The sequence below is a fragment of the Punica granatum genome, chromosome 2 (genome assembly GCF_007655135.1).
Source record: "Punica granatum isolate Tunisia-2019 chromosome 2, ASM765513v2, whole genome shotgun sequence".
NCBI lineage: Eukaryota > Viridiplantae > Streptophyta > Magnoliopsida > Myrtales > Lythraceae > Punica > Punica granatum.
The window spans coordinates 8,584,258-8,609,263 of NC_045128.1; the positions used below are offsets into that span (position 1 = coordinate 8,584,258).

Below are 25,006 nucleotides of genomic sequence, written 5' to 3' on the forward strand. Positions count from 1 at the left end.
AGGTAAAAAAAAATCCTCATACGATTGATAAAATCTAAGAAATTTGTATCGTTTTAGGCGATTAATCATTTTTAGTTTGAGGGCGGTACCTCATAAATTAGATTTGTGTCGGTCTCGAGTTATATACGGTGTCAGAAAAGCCGCCACGTCGCTTTTGGTATCTTCGCCCTCTGAAGTTGCCGTTAACTCCAAGGGTATCATATCATAGTATCACACGGATTGATTAAAAGGGAATCAGAAAATTTAAAGACAAGTGGAACACATGCAAAAAATTTTAAAAAAAAAGAATTTTAAGTACAATAAGAAAAATTGTTGAGATGGACTTCGTCATCCTGGTTTGTCTAAATTCAAGCAATGTAGGAACAGGGAAGAGCAAAATAAGAACAATTTCGAGAACTTTCATCGAGAGCAATGTAATGGCATATGTCATCGTGTGAATTAAGAGATTTCAATTCGATTCTCGTCAATGGAGAATTTCCGTTACTTTTGTCAATACTCAGGCTCTCAGCTCCGGCCTTCTTTATAATCGAAAAAAAGAAAATAGTAATAAAAGATCATCGTGGACAGTCGCGATCCCATTCGATTTATATGGAAAGACCCAGAATTCTAGAGAAGGAGAAGACCAGCTCATGACAGAGACCCAAAGTGCGTACCAGCCATGATTCATCCTTGTCGGACATTTTACGATCCAACAATAAGAAACAGAAGGGGAAAAAAGAGATTGCTCGACCTTTCGAGTCATCGTTCACTAATTACAAGGCTAAAGCTTTAGCTAGATTGCTTTCCCGCGGCAGATTTGAGATCGATCAGGTAGTGAAGAAACGAAATCGATTGAATTACCCGACTCGGACCCGGTTTTCGTCGGTTCATGTGATCGGGGTTCCTCGATGATTTACCGGGCGGGGAGCGGGGCGGCTACTGGTAGAGGACGAGGCGCTTGGAGCAGAGGGAGCAGTAGTACTTGCGCTTGAAGGAGAAGCAGACGGGGAGGAAGCAGAACCGCCAGTGGGTCTCCACGTCCACCGCCTGGACCTTGCCGCCGCAGTGAGGGCATGCCCCCGAAGCTTGCTGCCTTCCGATCTCCCGCTCTTCCTCTTCACAACCACACACCAAACACATTCTCTGTCTATGTCCGTCTCTCTGTCTGTCAGTCAAATGATCTCAACAACAAGAAGAAGAAGGAGAAGCTCTGCTTCCTCTTCTTCCTTTGATCAGTTTTTGGCTGGTTCTGCTGGGAATTGAATCTTCTGGAAGGGCTCTCTGTCTGTCTGTCTTGGATTTTGGGTTCTTCTTTGTTTCTATGGAGAAGGAGAGAATGAGATGGGGGGTAGGGAAGAGGGGAAGACTGGAAAAAGGTAGGGGGTGGTGGGAGTTTATATAGATAGAGAGGGGTGGGATTTGGGATATTCCCCCATGGATGAGATGAGTCATAGTTTCTGTTTAAGGTCAATTAATGATAAAGGTCGGTGGCCCCCACCCTGCTTCATTTGTTTATTATTGTTTTAACAATACTTACCTGAAAATATGTTCTTAGGAGTGTTATGGAGAAGCTGTTGGCTGATTATATTTCGCGATAGAAAGTATTAATTTACAACATTAAAATTAATATTAATTATTCGGATAATTATTATAATTATTTTTTATAAAAAAAATATTTATTAACTCTCTCTTGTTGTGTTATTTGACGTAATATCATTTTCTCGGTGTCATGGGAGTTGTCTTCAACAATTAACCATTTAGGAAAATCCCGACATCTATACACGTTGCATGTAGGAATGGACTGAGGGAGAGAGGGAGAGGAGTGCAATCGCCCATCTTAAAATTTCGATATTCTAATAAAACTTACACATGATATATCAAAATTTAGTAAGATTATTTGTGTTTGCTTTCTCTAAATCGAAAAACTTACTTTCTTATTTGTCTGTTTAAGATTTCTGCCCTTTTCCGATCGAAATCCTGAATCCATCCCCGCGTATATCTCACTCTTATATGAGTCCATAACATTAGGTCTGTGTTGAAAGATGACGGTATTTGAAACAAGCACTGTTTGTAAGAGTTTTTGGCAAGATATTGGGGAGTCCTATGACACGCAACACCATGAGATCTCGATTTTGACTTTTTGGCATCTCCCTTCCCCTACCATTTCCCTCTCCTATGCTATTCTAGGTCCGTGAGCTTTCGTCCATTAGACAAGTGCTCCTAATTGTTCACTAAGTTGAGGTTGGATTTTTGTGCAAGAATGAGGTGAGTTATAGAGGTTTCTTCTTTTTATACTTTTCGCGGGTCAATTTATTAGCTGAGACTCACATCGTTTAGGAATTAATTTGACTTTAATTACAAAGTGTTTTCAATAGGTCTCAAAACCTTTGCACTGCTTTATAAATGAAACTTCGTGGAAACAAAGCTTATTAAATAGTTATTAAGTCACATTCTTGTGATTTATTATGAGGTCATTTAGATAGTGTTCGATAAATTAAGTGCTTAAAAATTAAACACTTAATTAGTTAATAAAAAAAATATATAGGAAAAGATGAGGAATGATAAGGATGAAAAAATGTTTTGTGAGAGAAAAAAATAAGTGAAAAATAACTTATTTCATTAAGTTAAAAAAAACTTTGATCCTCTCATTAAGTAACTTTTTACTCATGATTGAGTAGATTAGACCATTATCTTTCATGTTTATCTCCCTCTCCTATTCAAATTTCCAATATAACTAACTAGTAATTATAAGCATTTATTTTATTACGTTGTAAACAAACATAACCTTAGTCTAAGTAAGTCATTTATTTTGCCCTAATAGTAAAAAAAGAGCTCCGTAAATCCTTCTAAAAAATTTATTGATCATTCTCGTAACTATTTATAATAGTATGGTTTGTAATTTAATCAACATCTAACCATTATATAAGATAGGGTAATTATGAGAATTTTTAGTATCCCTTTGAAGAAGGATGTTGCATTTTCTTATTAATGAACTATAATATAACAATTTAAGTGGTGACATGTGGGAGTTCTATTTAAATGACCCTCAACAATCTCTAATCTCTTAGGGGCCGTTTGGATTCAGAGTTAAAGTTACTTTGATTTTGATTTTGATTTTGATTGTTGAAAATAACAAATGAGATGTGATTATAAATTTGACTTGAGAAAAGTGTTTTTGTTGTGTAGTGTGTTGAGTTAAAGTTAAAGTTAAAATTTTTAAATTGGAAAATGTGTATTTTTATTGTGTAATGTGTTGAGTTAAAATTAAAGTTAAAGTTAAAATCAGTTAACTCTCAATCCAAAACGAGGCCAACTTTTAGATTATTTTAATCTTATCTAAATTATGACAATTATTTTATTGAAAATTACGAACAATTTTTAATATTACAAGAATATATATGTAATATTAATTAAAAAAATTTCTTCACATCTATATAGATGAATTTTACATGTTTTGGACATACATATTCAAGGCTGGTAAGTTTGACTTCAGGAAGGGCATTTAATAGGAATTTTTAATTTAGCGAAAGTCTTGATTAACATACCAGCAAATCACGCTGCCTAATGAGAATATTCTATGCAGTTATAATATACAAAAGCCGGAGAGCGAAAGGAAAATGCACCAAGTGATTCAAATTATGAAATTCTCAACTCTACATCGAATGAATAACCTTCAAATTCCAGTTCAATAAACTTTTACGATATTCGTTTATGCCATATCCTACGTACTTTAATTATTTATCCACATTATTTGTAAGTAGTAATATATAACTTTACTTTTTTAAAAAAACTAAAAGTTTTCACAATAACTAAAAATGACTCCTTAAAGTATGTATTTTTTTTCGAGTTTAATATGACAAATGCCCTATAAATAAAAGAAATGAAAATTTTATTTTTTATTTTTATCTTTTTTTTTGTCTATTATAGTTTTTCCAATACCATAACTCCTGTACATTATATCATGCAGCGACAAAAGCTTAACACGCAATTGCACATGTATTAACTAGTTAATATTCTTTTTCGAAGGCAGGTTCACGCACTTCATAGCTAAGGAAAATTTTGACAGTTGATTGCTTGTCGTACTTTTAATTCATGGCTATTAATTCAACACGACAACGTTTTGGTCAATCACGGAGCTAGACACACACTGGTACGATTTATTGCTAACATTACCTGTACTTGTACCGTGAGCTGTTTCCATAGTCAAATAAAAAATGAATTCATAAATAATTTTTTTTCACATAAATGTATTGAAAAGGAACTTCTAAAATTATGTCATCCATGTATGTATGGCCCATTAGACGCGACGAAATAATTATATTGTGTCTTTGCTGCAAATTTGTTGGTGTTTTCGCATACTGAAAGTCATAATAGTTCGGACCACGAATGACAAAAGATAAGGGAACCATTTGAGCCATGTATTTGGCCGATGTTGTGTGTATTAGAGAGATGATTGCGTGCCGATAGTTCTATCCAAGTCTCATCTCAAATCAATGCCTTAATCAATGTGACCTCTACATTTAACGCTAGAAAAATGCTGGTTCCTCGAATAATTAGAGAGATAGAGAACGCATGGGGCGCCTAAAGAAGAAATATTTTTGTGGTTGATATATGTAAGAGCAAAAATTCGTAATTACGACCAACATGGATTGGTTAAAGTTGTTTGGCGTCTATTCCGCTTAAACAATGTTTCAGATTCAAGTTCTTGTGATTGCAGAAAATCCATACTGTGAGAGTTTTATCCTTTAATGGGTCGACCCGACTCGACCGGATTAGTTGGGGTTCAATTAGGCTTTCGGATACTATGATTCACATAAAAAAAATTCTTAATTACGTATAAAACGTATGTATCCATATACTATCTATGTATATCCATACAATTGTAGGATGTCTGAACAATATCTACTCAAAATTATGAAACTGTCCATTATAGATCATATTTGATTAGAAAAATATAATCAGTAGAATCATTTTGTATTTTTTTGGCAAAAAAAAATGTATGTTTTCACTCTTCCATGACTACAATCTTCTCTCCATCTGTGCACATTTTTCTCCGCTGGCTCTCCCATTTCAAAGTGAAGCCCACACATCGCATTAGATTTGGATGTTGTCCACTTTGAATCTGCCACGCATAAATTCGAAATTTACTTAAAGTATTTAGTACCCCACAAAAGCTTATGGTATAGCAGATGATGATTTCAATAAATAAATTAAGAATACTATAATCACCACGACGAAAACTCTTAAAATTTTAAAAATTATTTCCTAACTCCCTGAGTTTCTGACATCTACTCAAAAAATGAAAGAACTTGAACGGTTTCCTTGTCGTGAAGCCATTAGGAGCCGTTCCTGTAAGAACTAAAACTCAGGCTGGGATCGAATTAGATGCACCAAAAGCCAATGGATTCTAATTTCAGAAATATACAAAAAAAAAATAAATAAAAAAAGGCAAAGATGGAAATTGTGAAAAGGGATATATTTTGGGGGCCGAAATAGAAAAACAAGAAAAAGATGGCCGGGGGAAAGAGATGGTTGTGTTTCTTCTGGGGGAGGAGACCAGGGGAGTGTCAGCCGAACGCCCTCAGATGAATCTGGGCGGTCAATTCTGATGTCGACTGTGGGACCCACCAAAACATGTGGGCCCAGTGAAACTGGAGGTTCCGGTGGGGCCGAGAGGATGGATGGGTTCTTCTGTGGCAAGTGGGTCCCATCTATTGTTGAGAAATTTCGAGGACCGGACCAAAGTTTTCATGTGGCGACGAAGAAGCTTCTGGGGCTAACAACATTCTGCCCAAGTGAATGTGAACACCTGCACACGCCTGTTGAACCCGCCGAGCCTTCTCTTTTGCCCATTTTTTTTTATATAACTTTTAATTTTTTTAAAAAATTACTAAAAGCTTGTTTGATTTGTAAATATGATTTTAAAACCACAATTTTAACTTAATTTTACCCGCAACAAAACAAAATAACTCATACAAAATCAAAGAATGAACCCCATTTATATCACATTTTTTCATAACAAAACAAAATAACTCATACAAAGTTAAAGGGTGGGCTCCATTTATACCACTCTTTTTCAAAATTAAAATCTGATTTTAAAATCCTACTTTGAAACCAAATGTAGCAAATCTTCCGAAGTGTTATGCATAAAAATTCTTCGCATTCAAAATTACATTCTTATCTATTAAATAATTCTTGAATGTTTTGTAAATTACAACTAATATTTTATTGTGATGTGATTTATAGTGTATTTGGTTTTAGAGTTGAGTTGAGTTTTGATTTTAATTGGTTTGTAATGATTGTGATGTTGAATTATGAGAAAAAGTGTGAAAAATGTGAAAAAGTAATGATTGTATTATTGAATTGTGGAAAAAATAATGAATAATTGAGAGAATTTATTATTAAAAATTGAATTGAATGATTAAAAAAATTGAACAAAAATGAAAAAGTAATAATTGTACCGTTGAATTTTGTTGTGTAGTGAGTAGAGTTAAAGTTAGAGTTACAATCTTAAAATCAGATTGCGAAATCAAATGGGCCGTTAGAATCCATATAATTTTTAATTTGATTATAAGAAGAATACACCAACAGTTTTTCTTTCTTTTAGACCAACATTCTTTTTTTTTTTAATTTCTTCTTTCTCTTTAATTTCTTTCACCCTGATTTATGAGAAAGTCTTGTATGTAATGGATACGTCACGTAGCATTATGTCACAATACTCAACAAAAAAAATCTATTTTTTAAACAAAGCCATTGCACAAATTCATAATTACCTACACTGATGTGTTTGATGTTATTGATGTGTTAAACACTAACTAGTTTGTGATACATGCTAATACCACGTGATACACATGTTACATACAAGACTTTCTCATGATAATGAGATGTTCAACGGGCCTCGAGTAATCTAATTCAAGTCGAATCGATTGATTGAGGATAGTACTTCACAACCATAATTTTTTTTTACTCAAACTCAAATTGAAAATTTTATTCAAAGGAGACGAAACCAATATATATTGGCGAATTCCTTCTCATTGAATTATAAGTGTAATTGTAATTCACGTAAGCACGCGCGAAAGTGGTAAAGTTCAGACGGCTGCAGTCTTTTCCTTGTATAGAAGATGGATTCGCGCACTTGATGGTTTGCCATGGCTTTTTTCTTGCTTCCATACTAACATGAGGAATGACATACATGCACCGAGTAGGTAGGGGTATTTTAAAAACTATAATTTTTTTTTCTCGGTAGTTATTTAAAAAACTATATGGTATTTGCATAATCCAAGTTGAATTTTCTTGAAGTTATTTATTTCAAATTTGTTCTCGAGCTCTATATCCACTTAATTTTCTGGATAGGATTCGGTTTTTGAGACTCAAACCTGAAGAAACATTTGATGAATCAAATATAAATTAACAAGTGATAAAGTATAACATTGTCGTATTAAACTGACATATGCGTGTGTGTATATATATATATATATGGATAAATTGCACTGATAGTCCAAAAAGTATTACAAATGCTCTAATATGGTACAAAAAGTTTTTTTTGCTATTTGATGGTACAAAATATTTCAAAGTTATTTCAGTATAGTACAAACCGTCATCTCGCCATTGACGCTGTCAAGCTGTCCTTTACAAGACTGTAAATTTTGCACCATCATGTAACTTACGTAAAACATTTTGTACTATTAAGTAACAACTTCAAAACATTTTGCACCATCATGTAACGTCCCACAAAAACTGGTTTTGCACCATCAGCGTTGGCTTGACGGCGTCAATGGCGAGATGGCGTTTTGTACTATACTGAAACAACTTTGAAATATTTTGTACCATTAAGTAGCAAAAAAAAACTTTTTGTACCATATTGAAACATTTATAAAACTTTTTGGACCACCAGTGTAATTTACCTATATATATATGTCAAATTCTCCTTAAAGTGCGTTTAGTTATCTTCTTGATATTTATATCTAATAAAATACTTTAGATACTTATAAAATTATAGTTTGTTTTTTTATGAGCATAAAATCAAAATTATATATGTTGATGATATAATTATCACGGGTAGCTCTCCTTCTCTTTTGAATTGCTTCTTTAGGATTTTGTTTAATGAGTTTGCCATGAAAGACTTAGGTTCATTACATTACTTTCTTGGAGTCCAAGTTTGACGTACCTCCAATACTCTTTTCCTCTCTCAACAAAAGTACATCTCTGATTTCTTGGCTAGGTTTGGACTAGACAAATCGGCTACAGTTAAAACACATCTACCATCCTATAGTAGATTGTCATTAATTGATGGAGAATTGCCAGCAGACTTCACTGAGTATAGGAGTATGGTTGGTGCTTTACAATACATAACGATAACTTGATCTGACATTTGTTTTGTTGTGAATCTCGTTAGCCAGTTTACGCATGCGCCACGTATAGATCACTTGCAGGCTGCCAAGCGCATATTGAGATATCTCTGGGGCACTGTCTCACATGGTCTTTCCACCACTCTTCCGACCTTCAGATAACGGCCTACACTAATGCAAATTAGGCCAACTGCCGGGACACATGATGTTCCATTACTGGTTATGCGGTTTTCCTCATACCTAATCTCACTTCCTGGCCCTCCAAGAAGCAACCAACTATGTCTAAAAGTTTATCTAACGAGGTTAATCTTCTATTATTAGTCAATGTTATGTTCATGTATAAACTTTGACAAGAAATATTCAATTAATTGATGGCACTTAATTATTGTACTCTCTAAGCAAGTGCAGGGAGGATATACCATTTGGTGCTGAAGAGGAAAGCTCCCGTCAAAGTGTGAAAAACGTGCTTACCCGACATCCTATTTTCTAAAGTTGGAATTTGATTTCCCTTCTTTGATTTTCAACGAGGACCTTCCACGCTGGACTTTTTTGGCGGGGTCTCTTGCGCGAGTTGGTGGCTGGTCTACGTTCTTTGGAGAGATCAATATGATTTTTTTTCTTTTTTATTTTTAGTCTACGAGATCGATGGATTCATTCTATTAACTAAAATTAGTCCCTGTCTGAATATCTGCTTGATCATAACCACATAATGCTAATTTCCGTAAATTAAGTACTCATATTACAGGTATTCCAAACTCACTACTGACTGTGTGTTTGCTTTCCGGCTTAATTATTAATTTTAGGCGAAAACAAGGATACCGTCAGAAGAAGAAGAAGAAGAAGAAGAAGAAGTAGTAGTAACTTCATGGCAAAAAAAAAAAAAAGTAATTACTCTTCCTTCCCTAAGGGGAGGTAACGGTCAAAAGTCAACGGCCGAGGGGCTGATGGGCTGCGGACAATTGGACAGTCAACTTCTCCGGACTGGACACAGTTATGGGCCAATCTTTTGCCATTGAAGGCCCAAGAGATATGTTGGCCCAACAAAGGCCAAGAAATATCAAGAAATCGCGATAAGATCTCATCTCATCCGATGGTTTAGATTGAGTCCTTGTCCGCGACAATCAACGAGTGAGTGAGAGTGAACCACACGCAAGGGGTGCACGAAAACAAGGAGAATGCTAGCTCCCCGGCTCGAAGCCCCCTCAAAGGCCTCCCGACCATTAGATTGAGAAAACTCTCATCGCTAAACAAAAGAAGCATCGTCGGACAGTGATGAAGATCTCAAATATCGTACTCCGCAAGTAAGTACTAACAATTCAGAGAATATGTTCCGGAGAAATTTTAGTATAAAATCCTAAACAATAAAACCCAAAATCCACACAAAATTTAGCAAAAAAAGATGAGATCTATACAACTGCATTAGGTCATTACAGTACAAAATGAGAGTAGCAGGTGCAATTTTGGTACACCCTACAACAATGATGGGTGCCATGCGTGATACTCCTATTGTCCCGCCCATATGGTTTGGTGCCCACCTCCCCTCTATCGCAACATTTGAGCCTAGTCAATCTCAAATCTATATCAACATTTGAATTATTATGTAAAAAGGCCTACCATTTGTAATTACTTTAGAGGGAGGAGATGATATTGAGTCTGCGAGTGTGGGGAAAAAAAATGCTCCTACAGAAACGCAAGTTTTGTTCCTCAGAGACATCGGAGAAGCAAAGACTCAACAATAAACACATTTACGTGGACAATAGACTCAAAGAAATGGTCAAGAAAACATAGGCCATCCGAACAAAAATCTACTTCAGTTTCGATAACAAAAAAATAGAGACATCTATATCAAACGTATCATTCGCATAACATCCATTAAGAAACTCTAACCAAAACTGATAGAGTAGTCATCATAGGACTGATGCACGACTAAAACCTCTCACCGGAGTTTTCACTTCTTATCCTCCTTCTCAGCCTCAGCCGCCTTCTTCAACCTGGCACCATAGTGGCGCTTGTTCGTGCGTTCCACGCGGAGCTTGGCATAGGCATTGAACGACTTCATCTCGTCCGTGACCTTGACAAGCTCAACAGAAGGCTTCTCCCTGACAATAGGCATGTAAGAGCCTTGCACCTGGGTGGCGCTGGCGAGTTCCTCTGCAGTAGAATCACCAGCCTACAGAAAGAGTCGGAAACGCACATTAGTTTCAGCAAAACTGCACAGGACATTATCTAGCTACATGACCCGATGAAAATCTGTCAGTGCTCTTAAAGAATTTTGTTTAATGGGGCAATGAACTGGATGTTGAAGAATAGCAGATGACCCTAACAATGTATTTCACAGCCGAGTTTACCTTGAATTTCCTTGGCCGTCTCGGGAAGACAACCAACTTGGCCTTGTAGGTCTTCAGCCTCTGCGCATTAGCCTGGAGACCCTCCAAGGATCTGTTCTTGCGGCGGTGGTCCACTGCAATTCCAATAGTTGGAGCCAGTTTCTTGGGAATACCAGCAGCCTGAGATGTAAGAGACAGATAATTAGCAGAGGTGATTCGAGTTTTTTTCCCACTTCTTTCGTAAGAGCTCAACAAGATTTTCCAAAGTGCATTATCAGATTTTCAAAGTAACTCTTCGATGCATATGGCATGAATAAAATAAAAGTACCTTGAGCTCCTCAAGAGAGAATCCCCTTCCAGCCCTGACTTTCATGTTATACTTCAGTGTCTGACCATGAACAATCGGTCTAAGTGGTCCCTCAGTAGGCCTAGGGAAGATCTTCACGGCCTTCTTTTGCCTAGCTGGAGATGGTTAACAAAGACAGCAAAAAACAAAAAAACAGATCAGGATACTTCACTTCCGAGAGACCAGAAATAAATTTACAATGAATTCGAGCACCAAAAAAAACTGATACAGTAAAAATAACTAAGAATCGATCAAATGAACTGGAAACGAACCTAGGCGTCTCCTGACTTTACGAGCAGGCTGGTTGAACCAGGTCTTGACGTAGTTCTGCCAGTGCTTCCTGAAGTGCCCATTGGGCACAACATTGTTGTGCTTCACCATGACTTACTTACCTAGATGAGAAGGGAAAAAACCCAATATTTTATTTACTACAAAAATGCACCTGAAGGGTATATTTTGTAAACCCTAAGCATGTCAGATGCTCGGAGAACGGAGAATAGACCTCATACCATACTTCCTTAAGATTGAAACACAAATCGGAAAACTTCAGTGGAGGAGACTGTGCCTGAACATAGAAGCTGAAGAAGACGAAGTACTTCACAAATCATATGTATCTGCTCCCTCTTGGAAGCATTTGGGGATAGGAGACATACGCAAAAAAGTCGACTTTATTAACTATCCCAAGATGAATTCCTCATTGGAACCTTAATTTGCTTTCCTCGGATATGTAAACTATGCAATTGAGCTCGTTCTCAACAGCAAACCTCGCAGCAATCAAAGGGGGCTAACACTCCTACTGAACTAACATCAATGATAAAGCACTGATTCATCGACTAATTAGCAAACATCTATACACCGAAACTTTGCAGAAAGATAGATGGGATCAATTCATGTAAAATGATGAGTGAGCGAAGAGCTGAGATAACGATTTCCGGTACCTGAGGGAGCTGCCCGCCGACGAAGATTTTGTTTTCTGAGGATGGACTGCGTTTCATCAGAGCAGAAAAAGCGGACGCCTACCCTAGCAAGGCTTGAATATGATGTCTTAAATTACGAAAATGCCACTTCTCACAGTCAATCGGCCCGGCCCGGCCCATATATACAAGGTAGTTGTGAGTTTGTCTAACACTGGCAGGCCCATATATGTGTTTATCTAAATCTATCTATATATATATATGGATAAATTGCATCGGTGGTCCAAAATGTTTTACAAATATTTCATGATGGTCCAAAAAATTTTTTTCGCTACATGATGGTACAAAATGTTTCAAAGTTGTTTCATGATGGTACAAATCGTCAATTCGAGCTTGACGCCGTCAAGCCGACGCTAACGTGGCTACTACGTGTCACCTCCTTGCTGACGTGGCCGAAAAATTTTAAATAATTCTAAAAATTTTAAAATTTTAAAACTTTTAAAAATAATTTTAAATTTTAAAAACTTTTAAAAATAATTTTAAACTTTTAATTTAAAATTTAAAATTACAATTTTAAATAATTTTAATATTAAATTTTAAATTTTTATAAAATATTTTAAAATTATTTTTTAAAAAAAAATATTTTAAAAATATTTTAAAAAAATAATTTATAAAAATAATTTTAAAAATTTCAAAATTTCAAAATAATTTTATTATTATTTTTTTCTAAATTTTTACTCTTTTTTTTATTTTATTTTTTTGTATTTTTTATATTTTTGAAAAAAAAAAATTTTAAAAATTAAAAAAAATTTTAAAAAAAATTTTAAAAAAAATTTTAAAATTTTCAAAATTTTAAAATTTTTTTATTTTTTTTTCAAAATTTTTAGTCTTTTTTTGTATTTTTTTTGGACTTTTTAAAATTTTATTTTCTCTGAAATGACGTGGCGCACTATGATTGGTTTCACGTAACAAAAGTGACACATAGAACGCGCCACGTCAACAAAATATTAATGGCGTCAGCTCGAGTTGACGGTTTGTACCATCATGAAACAACTTTGAAACATTTTGTACCATCATGTAGCAAAAAAAACTTTTTGAACCATCATGAAACATTTGTAAAACATTTTGGACCACCGGTGCAATTTACCTATATATATATATATAAAGTTGTAACCCCTACATTAAATAGAATTATAAAAGTAAATATCAAGAGTATATAGGGCCATAAATGTAAATTTCTAAATGAGATTCGAAATTAAAATTTCATTTATACGAAAATATCTGTCAAATTCTTGTATTAAATAATAAAACATCTAATAACTATTTATTAATTATTGTCATTGTAAACGAGGAAGTATCGTAATTTTATTTATAAAATATTCTATAGTTTTTTACTTATTCAACTTTTTATTCTACAGGATGATCATACAATTTTTAATGTCTAAACAAGAATTGCGGCTAAAAAGGTATTACGACTATATTTAACATTTTTTTCCACAAATAGAAAAAATAAATATGAATATATATAGTCCAACCTACCTAAAAGGCTTAAATGTTTACTGGTATATATATATATATATGTACTGTGATTGGTATTAAAGTGAGAGCATTAGATCCACTAAAGTATCAGTTATCGACCGAGCAAAATTACGCGGTGATTAGAAAGAGAGCATTAGTACGGTCAATATACGTGATTCGGGATAGTAAAGTATATATCCAAGGACAAAACTCCGTTCACAACTTATATTTTGGCAATGAGCTACAAGAAGAGATTATCAGATGTTACCCCGTGCCTCCATCATGCGTATTACCCTTTCCCAAATCACCAATTTTTTAAATAAAATTCCTACCAATCCCAGTCTATCTATGAGGAAATAAATCAAATTCAAATCAGTATATCTCATAGAAATCTATCGATAGGAAAATTATAAGTATATTTTCTTAATCCGTTAATGATAAATACAAAATATCCCTAATTTAGACTGAATTCGAATCCAAATTGGATATCCACGTTCGTTTACTCACTAAGAGTATATATTGCCCCCGCCAGTCACATATTTGCTGTCAATCCTAGTCCGCTTCAACTCAGCTTGCCCGAACGACTCGGGGACATGCTCATCGCTCGAACCACGAAGCACCTGACCATTCCCCCACCTTATCGAGCCAACCAAGGCCCAATAGGATCTAGTCTTCATTTCCGAAAGTACATCCCCATCCTCAGCCCAAACAGCAAGTGACCACGACTATCTAACCCGACCCGAATTGGAACCGACTTGAAACCGTACCCGATTCCTCTTCCTCCCTCTCCCCACCCCCTCTCTTCCTGGTTTCAGAGCTTGCCACCTTCTTCTTCTTCCTCTCTCTTCTCTCTCTGGGCTGTATGTCTGTCTCTCAAAAGTTACCGTCGGGACTCTGTGTTCTGTCGTTTTCTGTCCGCTCCCTCCGTACTCGCTTGCAATAACTCTCGGCACCGCTTCCGTCCAAATTTCGCTCTTTCTCCTGGAATCTTCCGCTCTTGATCGCTCGATCTTCAGCTGGGATACTCCTCTCTGTCTCTGTCTCTGTCTCTCTCTCTATCTTCATCGCTTCCCGTGCTTCGCTTCTTGCTTGGATCAGAGGGTTCTCGGATACCCACATCACCCCGCGCTCGGAGCCCAATTTGGTAGCTCGTTCTGGGTTTTGGAGCTCTTTGGTTTCCAGTGTGAATGAAGGTGGATGAATTGGGAATCGGGTCGGTTGATGGGTCGATGGATGAGGAGGTAGAATGCTTAATTTAGGGGTCTGATGATTCTCGAATCATGTGGTTCTCGTTCTGGAGATCCAGGAACAGATTCTCCGTCGACGAGCTGAGGTTTATCATTCTCTCAATTGATGAATTGCTTCGTTGAAGTTGTTTTTGTATTCTGCCTTGTTTGATTGAATATATCTCCATTGCAGTAGTGCTTTTGTACCGTTTAATCAGTGTTTGCGTGTCGAGAATGAAAGTCCATTAATTATTCTTTTTTTAATAGTTGATTAGTGAAACAAGTCAGCTGTATGCATTTACCACCAGTTTCTGGATTGACTTTTTATGTTTCTGATGATGTTGGGAGCTGTCATGGTGATGGGGAAGGAGTCTAATAGAATTTACCTAGTTAATAATATGATTCATGTGCCACAAGAGCATTTCTGCGGTCAAGACCATTCGAACTGCACGGGCTGCCATATATGGAACTTAACGAGGAATGCACACAAAAAGCTCTGCGGCCTTTCTTTGATGAGGGCATAAATAAATTCTGCAGCTTGGTTTGTATGGGAGATTCGTCGGGTCTTAAGTCTTAATCCTGCATTATGCTTCTCCTTTTGTGGACCATGTGAGGGATTCCAAATTTGCGACTGGATTGTGATTTGTTGAACGCTGTAGATTGTGAGCTGAGGTGCTGAGTTCTCTGGTTGTTCCTTTGCAGTCAATTTAATCATAAATTAGGTCAGCTAGAATTTGCACAACCCTGATTTCTGGACTTCATTTTGTTTAGATATAAGAGACATACTGGGAAGATGCTGAATTGTTACCATGGAGATGAAAAACAAAAGCTTAGTACTAGTTTGGAGGTTTTTCTTGATTAATATCAAGAGACTTCCCTTGTATTCCCCTTAATATCAAGCAGAAGCTTGCTTGTGCTATATAATAGATATGGGTGATGCCCCTTAATAGGTCAGCTGCTTATGAAATGGGCTTGGCTTTTACGGCGTGGGAATATATATGCATTCCATGCAAATGATGGAGATTTGAGCTTCATATGAGGGTTCCTTAGAAGTATAAGCTGTCAAGTGGGGGCATTTTTACTCCAACTGAGGATAACTTTAGTTAGTGGGCTTGTTACCCTTTTACAAATTCAGTTAACCTTTTGTTCACTTATCAAAAAAAAAAAAAAAAAAGAAAAGAAAGAAAGTTACCCTTTTATTATGTTGCTCATCATCACATAGATCAGCAGTTGGAATGCAATTGTTGCTAAAGATTGATTTGTTTCTCTCTGGTGCAGATACTTAACTGATCAGCTTCTTAAGTTCCAGGTTGTTAACGAAGTTAACAAGGTATCTTATTCTTGCATTCTTGATCTTTATACTCATATCTGAGTATTCAATACTAGTTTTGACTTCTACTTTATTTTGAAGGATTTTGTCATTGAAGCATTGAGATCAATTGCAGAATTAATAACATATGGTGATCAACATGACTCGTCCTTTTTTGAGTAAGGCATCTTAATTTGAAGTCTTTCCTGCAGGAGTATATATTTTGTTGTCATCATGCATACATCTTTGTTGCCGCAGTTTTTTTATGGAGAAGCAAGTCATGGGGGAGTTTGTACGGATACTAAGGATTAGTAGAACTGTTAGCGTCTCCCTTCAGTTGCTGCAGACAATGAGTATAATGATTCAGAACATCAAAAATGAACATGCTATATGTGAGTTTGAAAAACTGTATTGAACATTTGACCTTACTTTGGAATTTTAAAACTGTTAGACCATCAGGCTGATTATTATTTTTCTGTGAAATCACAGATTACATGTTCAGCAATGAACATATCAACAGCCTCATAACATATTCGTTCAACTTCGACAATGAGGAGCTGCTGTCTTATTATATATCTTTCTTAAGGTTTGCATTCTGCCTGTGGCTTCTGCAGTGATGATTCTTCTTCTTTCTTTATATTATATAAGTGTATGTATATATTATATGCATATTCTTGATTGTCTCCATTTTCTGACCTTTTGTTCTTATCGTTTGTATGTCTTTATGCATAAAGAGCAATAAGTGGAAAGCTGAACAAGAACACAATTTCCCTGCTTGTAAAGACTGAAAATGTGAGGCTCTTCTCCCCTCTCTAGTCTAAATTATGTTCATATCCGGTGAGAGATCTTGAGTCAAATCTTGCTTTCAGCAATATTTATGAACTTTAGTCATTTTATCTCTATGGCCGTAATAAGTCCATTATAAGTAGATATGGTATTGGGATACTGAGAGAACAGTTGATTAACTAGCCCTTTTGGTCCTGAATGTGTGTAGGCTAAATTGGGCAAATCACCTTCTGTTGTCATCATCTGCTCTGTGCTCTCTCTCAGTCTCTGTCTCTTTCTCACCTGTTTTATGAATATTGTTTTTTATCTTGTTTCGGTGAATGTCAGGATGAAATCGTTTCCTTCCCACTATATGTTGAAGCAATTAGATTTGCATTCCATGAGGAGAATATGATCCGAACGGCAATACGTGCTCTCACGCTTAATGTATACCATGGTAATCCATTGGTCTGTGTTCCTATTCCATGTTTCTTCTAGAGATTCTTCAAATTCTCGAGTGCCATATTGATTTAGCTTCACAAATTCTAACTTCTTTTTATGTTTTTGCATGTTTAGTTGGAGATGATGGTGTAAATAGATTTGTTGCAAGCCCTCCCCATGCAAAATACTTTTCGAACATGGTCAAATTCTTTTGCAAACAGTGCATTGACTTAAATGGGCTAGTTACTAATGCTTCTGGGTAAGGGCTGAGAACTTTATTCTTTCCAGTAGTAACACAAATGAGCTATGGCTCGAGCAATAATAATCTTCTGGTTGCTCTATGCAGGAAATCTGAGCCAGACTTAATCGCTAAGATTTTTTCTGCAGTTGATGAAATTGAGGATACTTTATACTATTTTAGTGATATAATTTCCGCTGGTATTCCTGATATTGGGAGGTTATTGACAGACAAGATTTTGAAGCATTTGGTCTTTCAGTTGCTTCTTCCTTCTCTGAGAACAGAATCTAATCAAGTAAGTTAACCCTTTTGATTTCTAACGTATTTTTCCTTTTGGTTGAATATTTGTTTTCAATATTAGTATATTACTGACTTCAACATCAAAATGCAGGAGGGACAGATTGGTTCCATTACCTCCCTCTATTTGCTTTGCTGCATTCTACACATTGTCAAAATCAAAGATTTGGCTAATGTCATAGCTGCTGTTCTTTTCTCCCAACCTGAGGCAGTTGTTTCAAACCGTGGAATTAAAGTCAATGGCATTGTATCTAGTCATAAATGTATCGATGAAAGACAGCAATCAGGTGATGAAAGTGTTACAAAGGAAAACAGTGGAGCACTTAAAATCACCGTGCCTTCCTCTTCAAGTGATATGATGAGTGATTCAGGCGATTGTACTATAAGAAAGCCTTCTACTGTTTCACATGGAGTGAGGTAAGAGGCAGAGATTGCTACAGTGGTCATATGTGTCCGGGCTTGTATTTAAATCTTACTTTTCAGAAAAGCTTAGGTTAATTAACTTGTGGTTGTAAACTTGCTTTGTTGGAATATATGGTTCCTACTTGTCCCGACTCCCATGTCAAGCAGTTGGAAACAGAGGAATGCTAGAGTTTAGTGTTGCAATCCATTTCTTTTCCATTTTTCCTATTTCATAGTAGATTGCGTTTATGCTTCTGATTTTATCCAGATAGATTATCCCTGTTTGTCATTCTTGTACTTTTGTATCCATGCACTTCCGTTGGTTTTTTATTTTTCTCTGACCTTATATTAGAAAAAAGGAAGAGGCACAAAGCCATGAAAAGCTATAGGAGCATAGCTCACTTCGATTTTGTGAATGGGAGCTTACAAAACTTATCATTCTTCCATGAGGGAGTGAATAACCATCCTGGGTTGTTTCTTGCATTGCTTTAGCTCTGACAGTGTTATGTTTTGCAGGGAGACTTTGCTTTCTTATATCAGATGTGGGAACGATGTTCAAGTTTTGGGTTCCTTAAGTGTGCTGGCAATGTTGTTACAGACAAAAGGTTGTCCATTAGAATATTTCAGCTCAAATGCTGTTGCCTCCAGTGCTGGTTTCTTACTAATATGCGCTCTTGTAGAACTGGATGAATCGATGCTAGATGCACTCGGAATACTTCCTCAACGAAAAAAGCACAAGAAACTCCTGCTGGTATGCTGTGCTAAATATTTATATTGGATTCTCTGTTCAGTTTAAGTAATTTTATCGCTATACTCATCATGTGTGCATCTTTAGCTACGTCAAATACCCGGTCTCTCCCTCTTTACACACACACACACACACACACACACATACACACATACACTTTTAAGAACGGTTGAAGGCATTTTGATGGATTGTCACTTAATATTGGCTAAGTCATTGCTAAGTTTAGTGGGCAATATGTTGTTGGAGCATATGATTAAAGTCCATATCTGAAATATAGTTTTTCTGTGTCTTTAATATCCCACCCCAGCTTGCTTGTGAGTTTCTATCTTTGTATTCATGTAGGAAGCCTTGGTTGGAGAGACGTCTGGGGAAGAGCAACTCTTTACATCAGAAGCTAGCTCAAGGAGAGATAGCATAAGCAGCGAACTTGATGATTATATAGAAAGGCTTAAGGTATTAATAGATAATAGATACCTAATGTCTTCTCTCTCTCTCTCTCTCTCTCTCTCTCTTTCTCTCTCTCTCTCTCTCTCTCACACACACACACACACACACACACACACACAAACACACTCGCACACACTCTCATGCACACAGATGCGGAAGCTTACGATAAGCCTGTGTTGGAATATCCTTCGACATACAATAGCACTTTCCACAAGGTTAAGCTTTTATAAACGTGGATGCATCAAGTGTTCTGCCATTATGGTCTCTTCCTCTTTTGTTTCTAGGAATGAACATTTCTTTGATAATTTCTTTCCACTCTTACACATCTGCATATTGAACAGGAGCAGTATGGTCTATCAAATTTAATTCTGGAAGAGGGAGCTAGCCCTAGGGTACATAGGTTTCAGGTATCCTTTTACCTAGTTAAGGTTATCTTTGAATTGTTAGCCTTTTATAGATTTTTGTGGTGGCAGTGATTTATGTATGGATATATATCTTAAACTTTTGCTAATGTCTTGAAGGTATTAGATGTTCTGGTTACTCTTCTGTGCCGGTCAAACATATCAGCAGAAACTCTATGGTATGGTGGTTGGCTTTTACGGCAATTGCTCCCCTATGGCGAGGGAGAGTTCAGCAGTCATCATCTGCTGACACTCAAAGTAAGTTGCCTATGTGATGGAACAAAATTGAGACATATGATCGTTCATCTACTAGAAAACTGATAATATTTTCCATGCAGGAGTCATACAGGGAGAGTGCTTGTGCTCTTATGGGGGAGACAAGAGGCAGCTGGCCTGATCATGTTGTGACAATCCTTTGTGATGAGTGGAGAAAGTGCAAAAGAGGTATATACTGGACATTTTGAAATTGAAGAAACCAATTCTCGTGTTTAGTCATGCATAAATTGGTACTTCAACTCAATCTTCCATCTGTAGCAATTGAGGCACCGTCACCCAGAAAGGAGCCAAAGTACATACTCTTGTCACTGTTGAGGCCATCTGAAGGTACTCTCACTTTCCTCCAATAAAATTTTGTCTGGAAAGTTCCTCCAAGTGGTGCATACAATATGATCTCTAGTTAATCATTGATTATCTTAACAGATGGTGTTCCAAGTAATTCTTCTTATGCTGCTGGTGAAAAGATGTGTGAGACGGTCAAGGTCTGTGTGTTGCTGTTCTCTCTTCCCTCCTCTCATATATTATTGGTTATTCATCAGTTTCTATAGATGTCTGTCAAGAGCAGCAGATATATCTTCTTCCTTCCATATTTTTTGTACTTACACTCCTTGTTTCAGGTGTTTGTGCTGCTGCATCAACTGCAAGTGTTTTCAATAGGTAGAACTTTGCCTGAGCAACCTCCCATTGGTTCACCAAGTGATAGCAGTGAAAGTTCGCGTGGAAAAACTGCTGGATTAGATGAATGTGGTCCCAAGGCGGGCACTGAAATAAAACTTGGTAAACTCATGTCCTAATCTACCTTCTCTCTACTTTCGACTCTTTTTTTTTCCCCCTGCAGTAATCTGTCTTCCTTCAGAGCTTTCCTTTGATAATTACCCTCTACTTGAATGCCGAACTGAGATTAGCGAAGATCTGTTCTGATCAGTGATCACTTTTTGGGTTACATTGGCTAGGTGATGCTGTGCCCTGCAGAATTTCATTTGAGAGGGGTCGGGAGCGTCATTTCCACTTTCTAGCTGCCTCTGTGGGATCTAATGGATGGATTCTCCTTGCTGAGGAGTTGCCACTGAAGCCGCGTCATGGAGTTGTGCGAGTTGCTGCTCCTTTGGCCAGTTCAAATGTAAGCTTTACTTTCTTGTGCAAAGATCTGTTTATTTTATCCACTTATGATCTTCCATGAAAACTCTCTGTTGCATTGTCAATTTTATTCATCAGAAAACTCAGGTCAATGGAAAACTGATAATTAGGAAAAGAAAAAGAAAACTCAATTCAAATTTCTTGAAAATTTATTGTTCGGGGGTGGCTGCAGAAAAACATTTACTGATAATATTAACATTGCATATGCTCTGCTATAATAAATATGCATTTTATGTACTAACCAAATGTTGGGAACAAAGAAAATTCTCATGGTCAGTGTCTTTCAGTCTTTTGGAACAAACAGTTGCTTGAGATACAGACCTTTATACTCAGTATATCTATTCTGGGGTTTGCTTTCCACCCGAAAATCTTTTTGAAATAGTTGAGGTAGGGTAAGTTGGATTCTGATGTTTTCTTAATCTCCAGCCCAAGATTGACGAGAAACACCCGAAATGGCTACATCTTGGGATCCGTCCCTCCACACTTCCCTTCTTAGACCCCACCAAGTCTCCCCTACAAGGAAAGGCAAAGGCCAGAGCTCTGGTTGATGGGAGGTGGACTCTCGCATTTCGGGATGAAGAGTCCTGCAAGTCAGCTCTGTCCATGACTCTCGAGGAGATCAATATGCAAAGCAACGAGGTAGAGAAGAGGCTGAAACCTCTTGTCAGCCTCGATGCCATCTCAGGTTCTTCAAATCTCGCTCCACATCCTCTGTTCCACAAGTCAGTTTCCCCTCTAAATTCATAACCTGGTTGAGGTTTTCCCTTTTTCTTTCTTCTGAGTTGGATATAGTCGAGGCGAAGCACTGGGTGATAATTCTATTAGTTGCAATCACCCGTTTTATATATGGATCCATCTATTGTAGATATGCCCCGACAAGTAGATTAGATATCGGCTTTCAGCACGATTCTTTGTAACTAGTTTTTTTTTTGGTTAATTTATTTTTTGGCGTGCCCGATTTGTAAGTCTAGGGCAGTTTCCCATTCTTTCGATAGATAAGAAGCTTAGGTTTTGAGGCTTTCCTTTTTACCTTATACCTACTTTGAAGCTGTGTAAAATTGTTGTATATCTGAGGCCATTCCAATAGTGAAAGCTCTGATGTCATCATTCCTGTTTACCGAACTTGTCTTCTCAAGAATGTGAGTTTTAAGTCTTGAACTATCAGTGAAGATAATCTAGTTGGATCATCGAATAACTTATATAACTTTTGCAGCACCGAACTTGGTGTTAATTTCTTCATGGAGTGTTTACATTGTATGAACTTTGTGGGGTGTACGTCTTTCTGATGTTTGGTGATATCATATAGGCTTGCAGCAGTCTTTCCTTATGTGGCCTATGGCTACGCAGTATGAACTCTCGTTCGTAATCTCCTATTTAATTGCTTCACGGTACGTAAGAGTTGAAGTTATCTCTATGGGTTTGTTACTTGAGTGACGCAAGGGAAGATCATAAGAGTGAATCCGGACTACTTTCAGTTGATCGACGACCTACGACCTACAGGTGATGGACCGCATAAGCACCCCCCCTGGAAGAAGGAAATAACTCCGGAAAAATGCGACATAAAACAAATGACTTTCTTTTAAGTTGGAGAAATTGTAGAGGCTCTTGCCGAGATTACTGGCAACATTCGTAGCATAGAAAGTTGTAACCAAATTTGACGAATCTAATGACCGGATTTTTTTCAATATATGTCTAATGACCAAATTATGATAGATCACTTTTTAGAAAACCACAGAAAATTGGAGGAGATAAATTTATAATTCATAGAGAAGTATATTGTGATTTTCACGCTCCTTTAAAGTTTAAGGTGCTCTATCTTTACGTTTTTTTTTTTTTTTCATCTAAAAGGATTGGTTAAATTTTTGAATTATAAAAGATGCTTATAGGCCAACTAAGGACTACCGAAGAGCATAGAAAATTGTACTCGTGAGAAATCTAACCCGATCTCTCGATTCCATGTTCAGGGAAGATGTGACCGTATCGCCCACTGGATCCCTATCTCAGAATTGGTGCACCTTTGTTAGCCATTAGACCCCGTCTTTATTAAGCAAGTAGAGCTCATTCCCTTTTACACAAATGCCAAAAGTCACTTTACGGGTTAATTAATGAATGCAAGATTACTAAATACGAACAATAATTAATGTCTCGTTGGCAACAGTGGGGGGAAGGATTTCATGGATGATTGAATACATTTTCAATTTGATCAATTTGATCAATTGATTTTTTGTTTTTTTTTTTGTTTTTGGTTATTAATTAATCTCTATAGTTCTTAATGGTTGTGGACACATCATTTCCCTATCATAGGCAAAATATTTATAATTAAACAGGACTAGACATAGGACATTTGAGTACTTTCCTTTAAAGCTATGCAAAATCTAATTATTTTCTCTTAATCAAATCCATAATGCCCCCGATTAGATTAATTGCACTATGTTTCATCATGGCCAGACATGTCCCACTTGCGCCGTCTAGCGCAATCATGTCCTCCCCCAATTATGAGCCTCCTTGCCTCAAAGGATATGAATATCTCCCCTTTTTAGTTTAGCTTGCTTTACTTATTAAGCACACTAGACGAGATGTTCGTCGGTACGTGCGAGCTAGAATTATTAAGAATTTAAGGAGTTAAAATGTTCGATAATACATATTATAACGACAAATAAAATTATCGAAACTTGTAATTGGGACTCAAAAAGTATTCATTCTTAATATTGAGTAGAAAATTTTTCTTTCCCTTCTCATGAAACTTGAGATTAGTAGAGAGTTTCTTCCATGTCACTCGAGGCTTGTACATTGATAAGATTGTTTAATTAAAGATTATATATAAACAAGTCTATGACTTGTATCTTACAAAGTAATTGATTCAACCGATAAACATTTACATTACCTTCATATTGGTCCCAACCTAGGATTATGAAGTTCTAATGATAACTATGAAGAACGCCTCATACTCTCAAGTTAGAATTCTATTGGGAATTCGCAAATAGTCTTGGTTTCATCAAAGGCAACGGACATGAAAGTTTGAAAACTGCCTCCTCAATAATCTTATTTTAAAAAATTATCTTGCAAGAATTTACATTAAAAATTGATTAAATCAATATGCAGATGTGTTATTATCCACTGAAGAACACCTTTAATATCCTTTGAATCAATACCTTCCATGAGAATCACGAATCGTGTTCTTTTTACATCACAAAATAATAACAATCATTTTATATAACTCATTATAAATGTAAATTAAACTATGTAAATATATGTCTTTTCGGTTTCTAAAAGTGACATGGACTTAAGATATGAATATCTCTCCTTTTGGTTTTAGCCTGTTTTGGTTTTAAGCAAGACATGCACAGGTCCTTTATCCTGCAGATCGACTCCTTCGGGAGGCAACCATTTGTGTTGTATTTTGGGCGCTTGCTCACTTTTCCTGTATCTCGTGGCGACTAGTAAACCGAGTTTACACCACTGCTACAGACAGATAATGTAGTGTAAGCCTTAAAATAAATTGGCCATTCACATGATCTCATATCGTGATGTTCTCGTGGAAGAAGTCTTGGTGTCCTTATCATTCATCAAACCTATGTAGCTGCCAATAGGTCGACATGCATCTATATAATCGTCTACTTGATATTTCCTTAAACCAAAGAACGAAGAAGACTTACTAGTTGTGTCAGTAGTCATTCCACATCTCAGTACGAGACGAGGAATATCCTGTGTTCCTTGGAGGAAATCGCTTTACAAGATCATAGAAAATGTTTGAAGGTGAAAAGTTCATTGACATACCAAACTCATTAAAGGGTCATTAAATCTAGTTAATGCTTATTATTTTTAATAGGTTTTTATTATATTGGAATAACTTAGGAGTTACCGATATCTATGCTTGTTTCATAACT

The 25,006-nt window shown here is 36.5% G+C and overlaps 3 protein-coding genes across 4 annotated transcripts; 1 reads left to right on the forward strand and 2 right to left on the reverse strand.

The window, feature by feature from the left end:
• Positions 1 to 434: 434 nt before the first annotated feature.
• LOC116194452 lies at positions 435 to 1,357 on the reverse strand. The gene has a single exon (XM_031523258.1). It carries the CDS (start codon positions 1,117 to 1,119, stop codon positions 916 to 918), a length of 204 nt encoding a protein of 67 aa, XP_031379118.1. The 5' UTR covers positions 1,120 to 1,357; the 3' UTR covers positions 435 to 915.
• An 8,632-nt stretch (positions 1,358 to 9,989) lies between these two features.
• On the reverse strand, positions 9,990 to 12,089 carry LOC116198053 (60S ribosomal protein L13-2). 2 transcript variants are annotated; one of them, XM_031528366.1, is made up of 5 exons: positions 11,939 to 12,089; positions 11,273 to 11,392; positions 10,983 to 11,116; positions 10,676 to 10,834; positions 9,990 to 10,497 (listed from the first exon to the last, which is right to left on the reverse strand). In XM_031528366.1, the coding sequence occupies exons 2-5, from the start codon at positions 11,379 to 11,381 to the stop codon at positions 10,276 to 10,278; spliced, it is 624 nt and encodes a 207-aa protein (XP_031384226.1). In that variant the 5' UTR covers positions 11,382 to 11,392; positions 11,939 to 12,089; the 3' UTR covers positions 9,990 to 10,275. The 2 variants fall into 2 exon arrangements, with proteins under 2 accessions (XP_031384226.1, XP_031384227.1); XM_031528367.1 differs by lacking the exon at positions 11,939 to 12,089 and adding an exon at positions 11,510 to 11,571.
• A 2,149-nt stretch (positions 12,090 to 14,238) lies between these two features.
• On the forward strand, positions 14,239 to 22,358 carry LOC116196133 (protein TRANSPARENT TESTA 9). The gene is made up of 21 exons (XM_031525711.1): positions 14,239 to 14,765; positions 15,937 to 15,988; positions 16,070 to 16,146; positions 16,226 to 16,359; positions 16,457 to 16,553; positions 16,702 to 16,759; positions 17,081 to 17,189; positions 17,309 to 17,432; positions 17,520 to 17,706; positions 17,803 to 18,125; positions 18,627 to 18,715; positions 18,791 to 18,861; positions 19,201 to 19,311; positions 19,647 to 19,712; positions 19,827 to 19,964; positions 20,045 to 20,150; positions 20,241 to 20,309; positions 20,406 to 20,464; positions 20,600 to 20,759; positions 20,936 to 21,102; positions 21,546 to 22,358. Exons 1-21 carry the CDS (start codon positions 14,713 to 14,715, stop codon positions 21,864 to 21,866), a joined length of 2,571 nt encoding a protein of 856 aa, XP_031381571.1. The 5' UTR covers positions 14,239 to 14,712; the 3' UTR covers positions 21,867 to 22,358.
• Positions 22,359 to 25,006: the final 2,648 nt, after the last annotated feature.

What these genes read in the sequence shown, in the direction of transcription:
- LOC116194452 (XM_031523258.1), bottom strand. Translation starts at nt 1,119, where the DNA reads ATGTGTTTGGTGTGTGGTTGTGAAGAGGAAGAGCGGGAGATCGGAAGG.
- LOC116198053 (XM_031528366.1), bottom strand. Translation starts at nt 11,381, where the DNA reads ATGGTGAAGCACAACAATGTTGTGCCCAATGGGCACTTCAGGAAGCAC. An exon ending in TAAAGTCAGGAGACGCCTAG is followed by an intron (nt 11,117 to 11,272) that starts GTTCGTTTCCAG and finishes AACCATCTCCAG; the next exon opens with CTAGGCAAAAGAAGGCCGTG. An exon ending in TCTCTCTTGAGGAGCTCAAG is followed by an intron (nt 10,835 to 10,982) that starts GTACTTTTATTT and finishes CTTACATCTCAG; the next exon opens with GCTGCTGGTATTCCCAAGAA.
- LOC116196133 (XM_031525711.1), top strand. Translation starts at nt 14,713, where the DNA reads ATGTGGTTCTCGTTCTGGAGATCCAGGAACAGATTCTCCGTCGACGAG. An exon ending in CATGACTCGTCCTTTTTTGA is followed by an intron (nt 16,147 to 16,225) that starts GTAAGGCATCTT and finishes TTGTTGCCGCAG; the next exon opens with TTTTTTTATGGAGAAGCAAG. An exon ending in AATGTTGTTACAGACAAAAG is followed by an intron (nt 18,716 to 18,790) that starts GTTGTCCATTAG and finishes GCGCTCTTGTAG; the next exon opens with AACTGGATGAATCGATGCTA.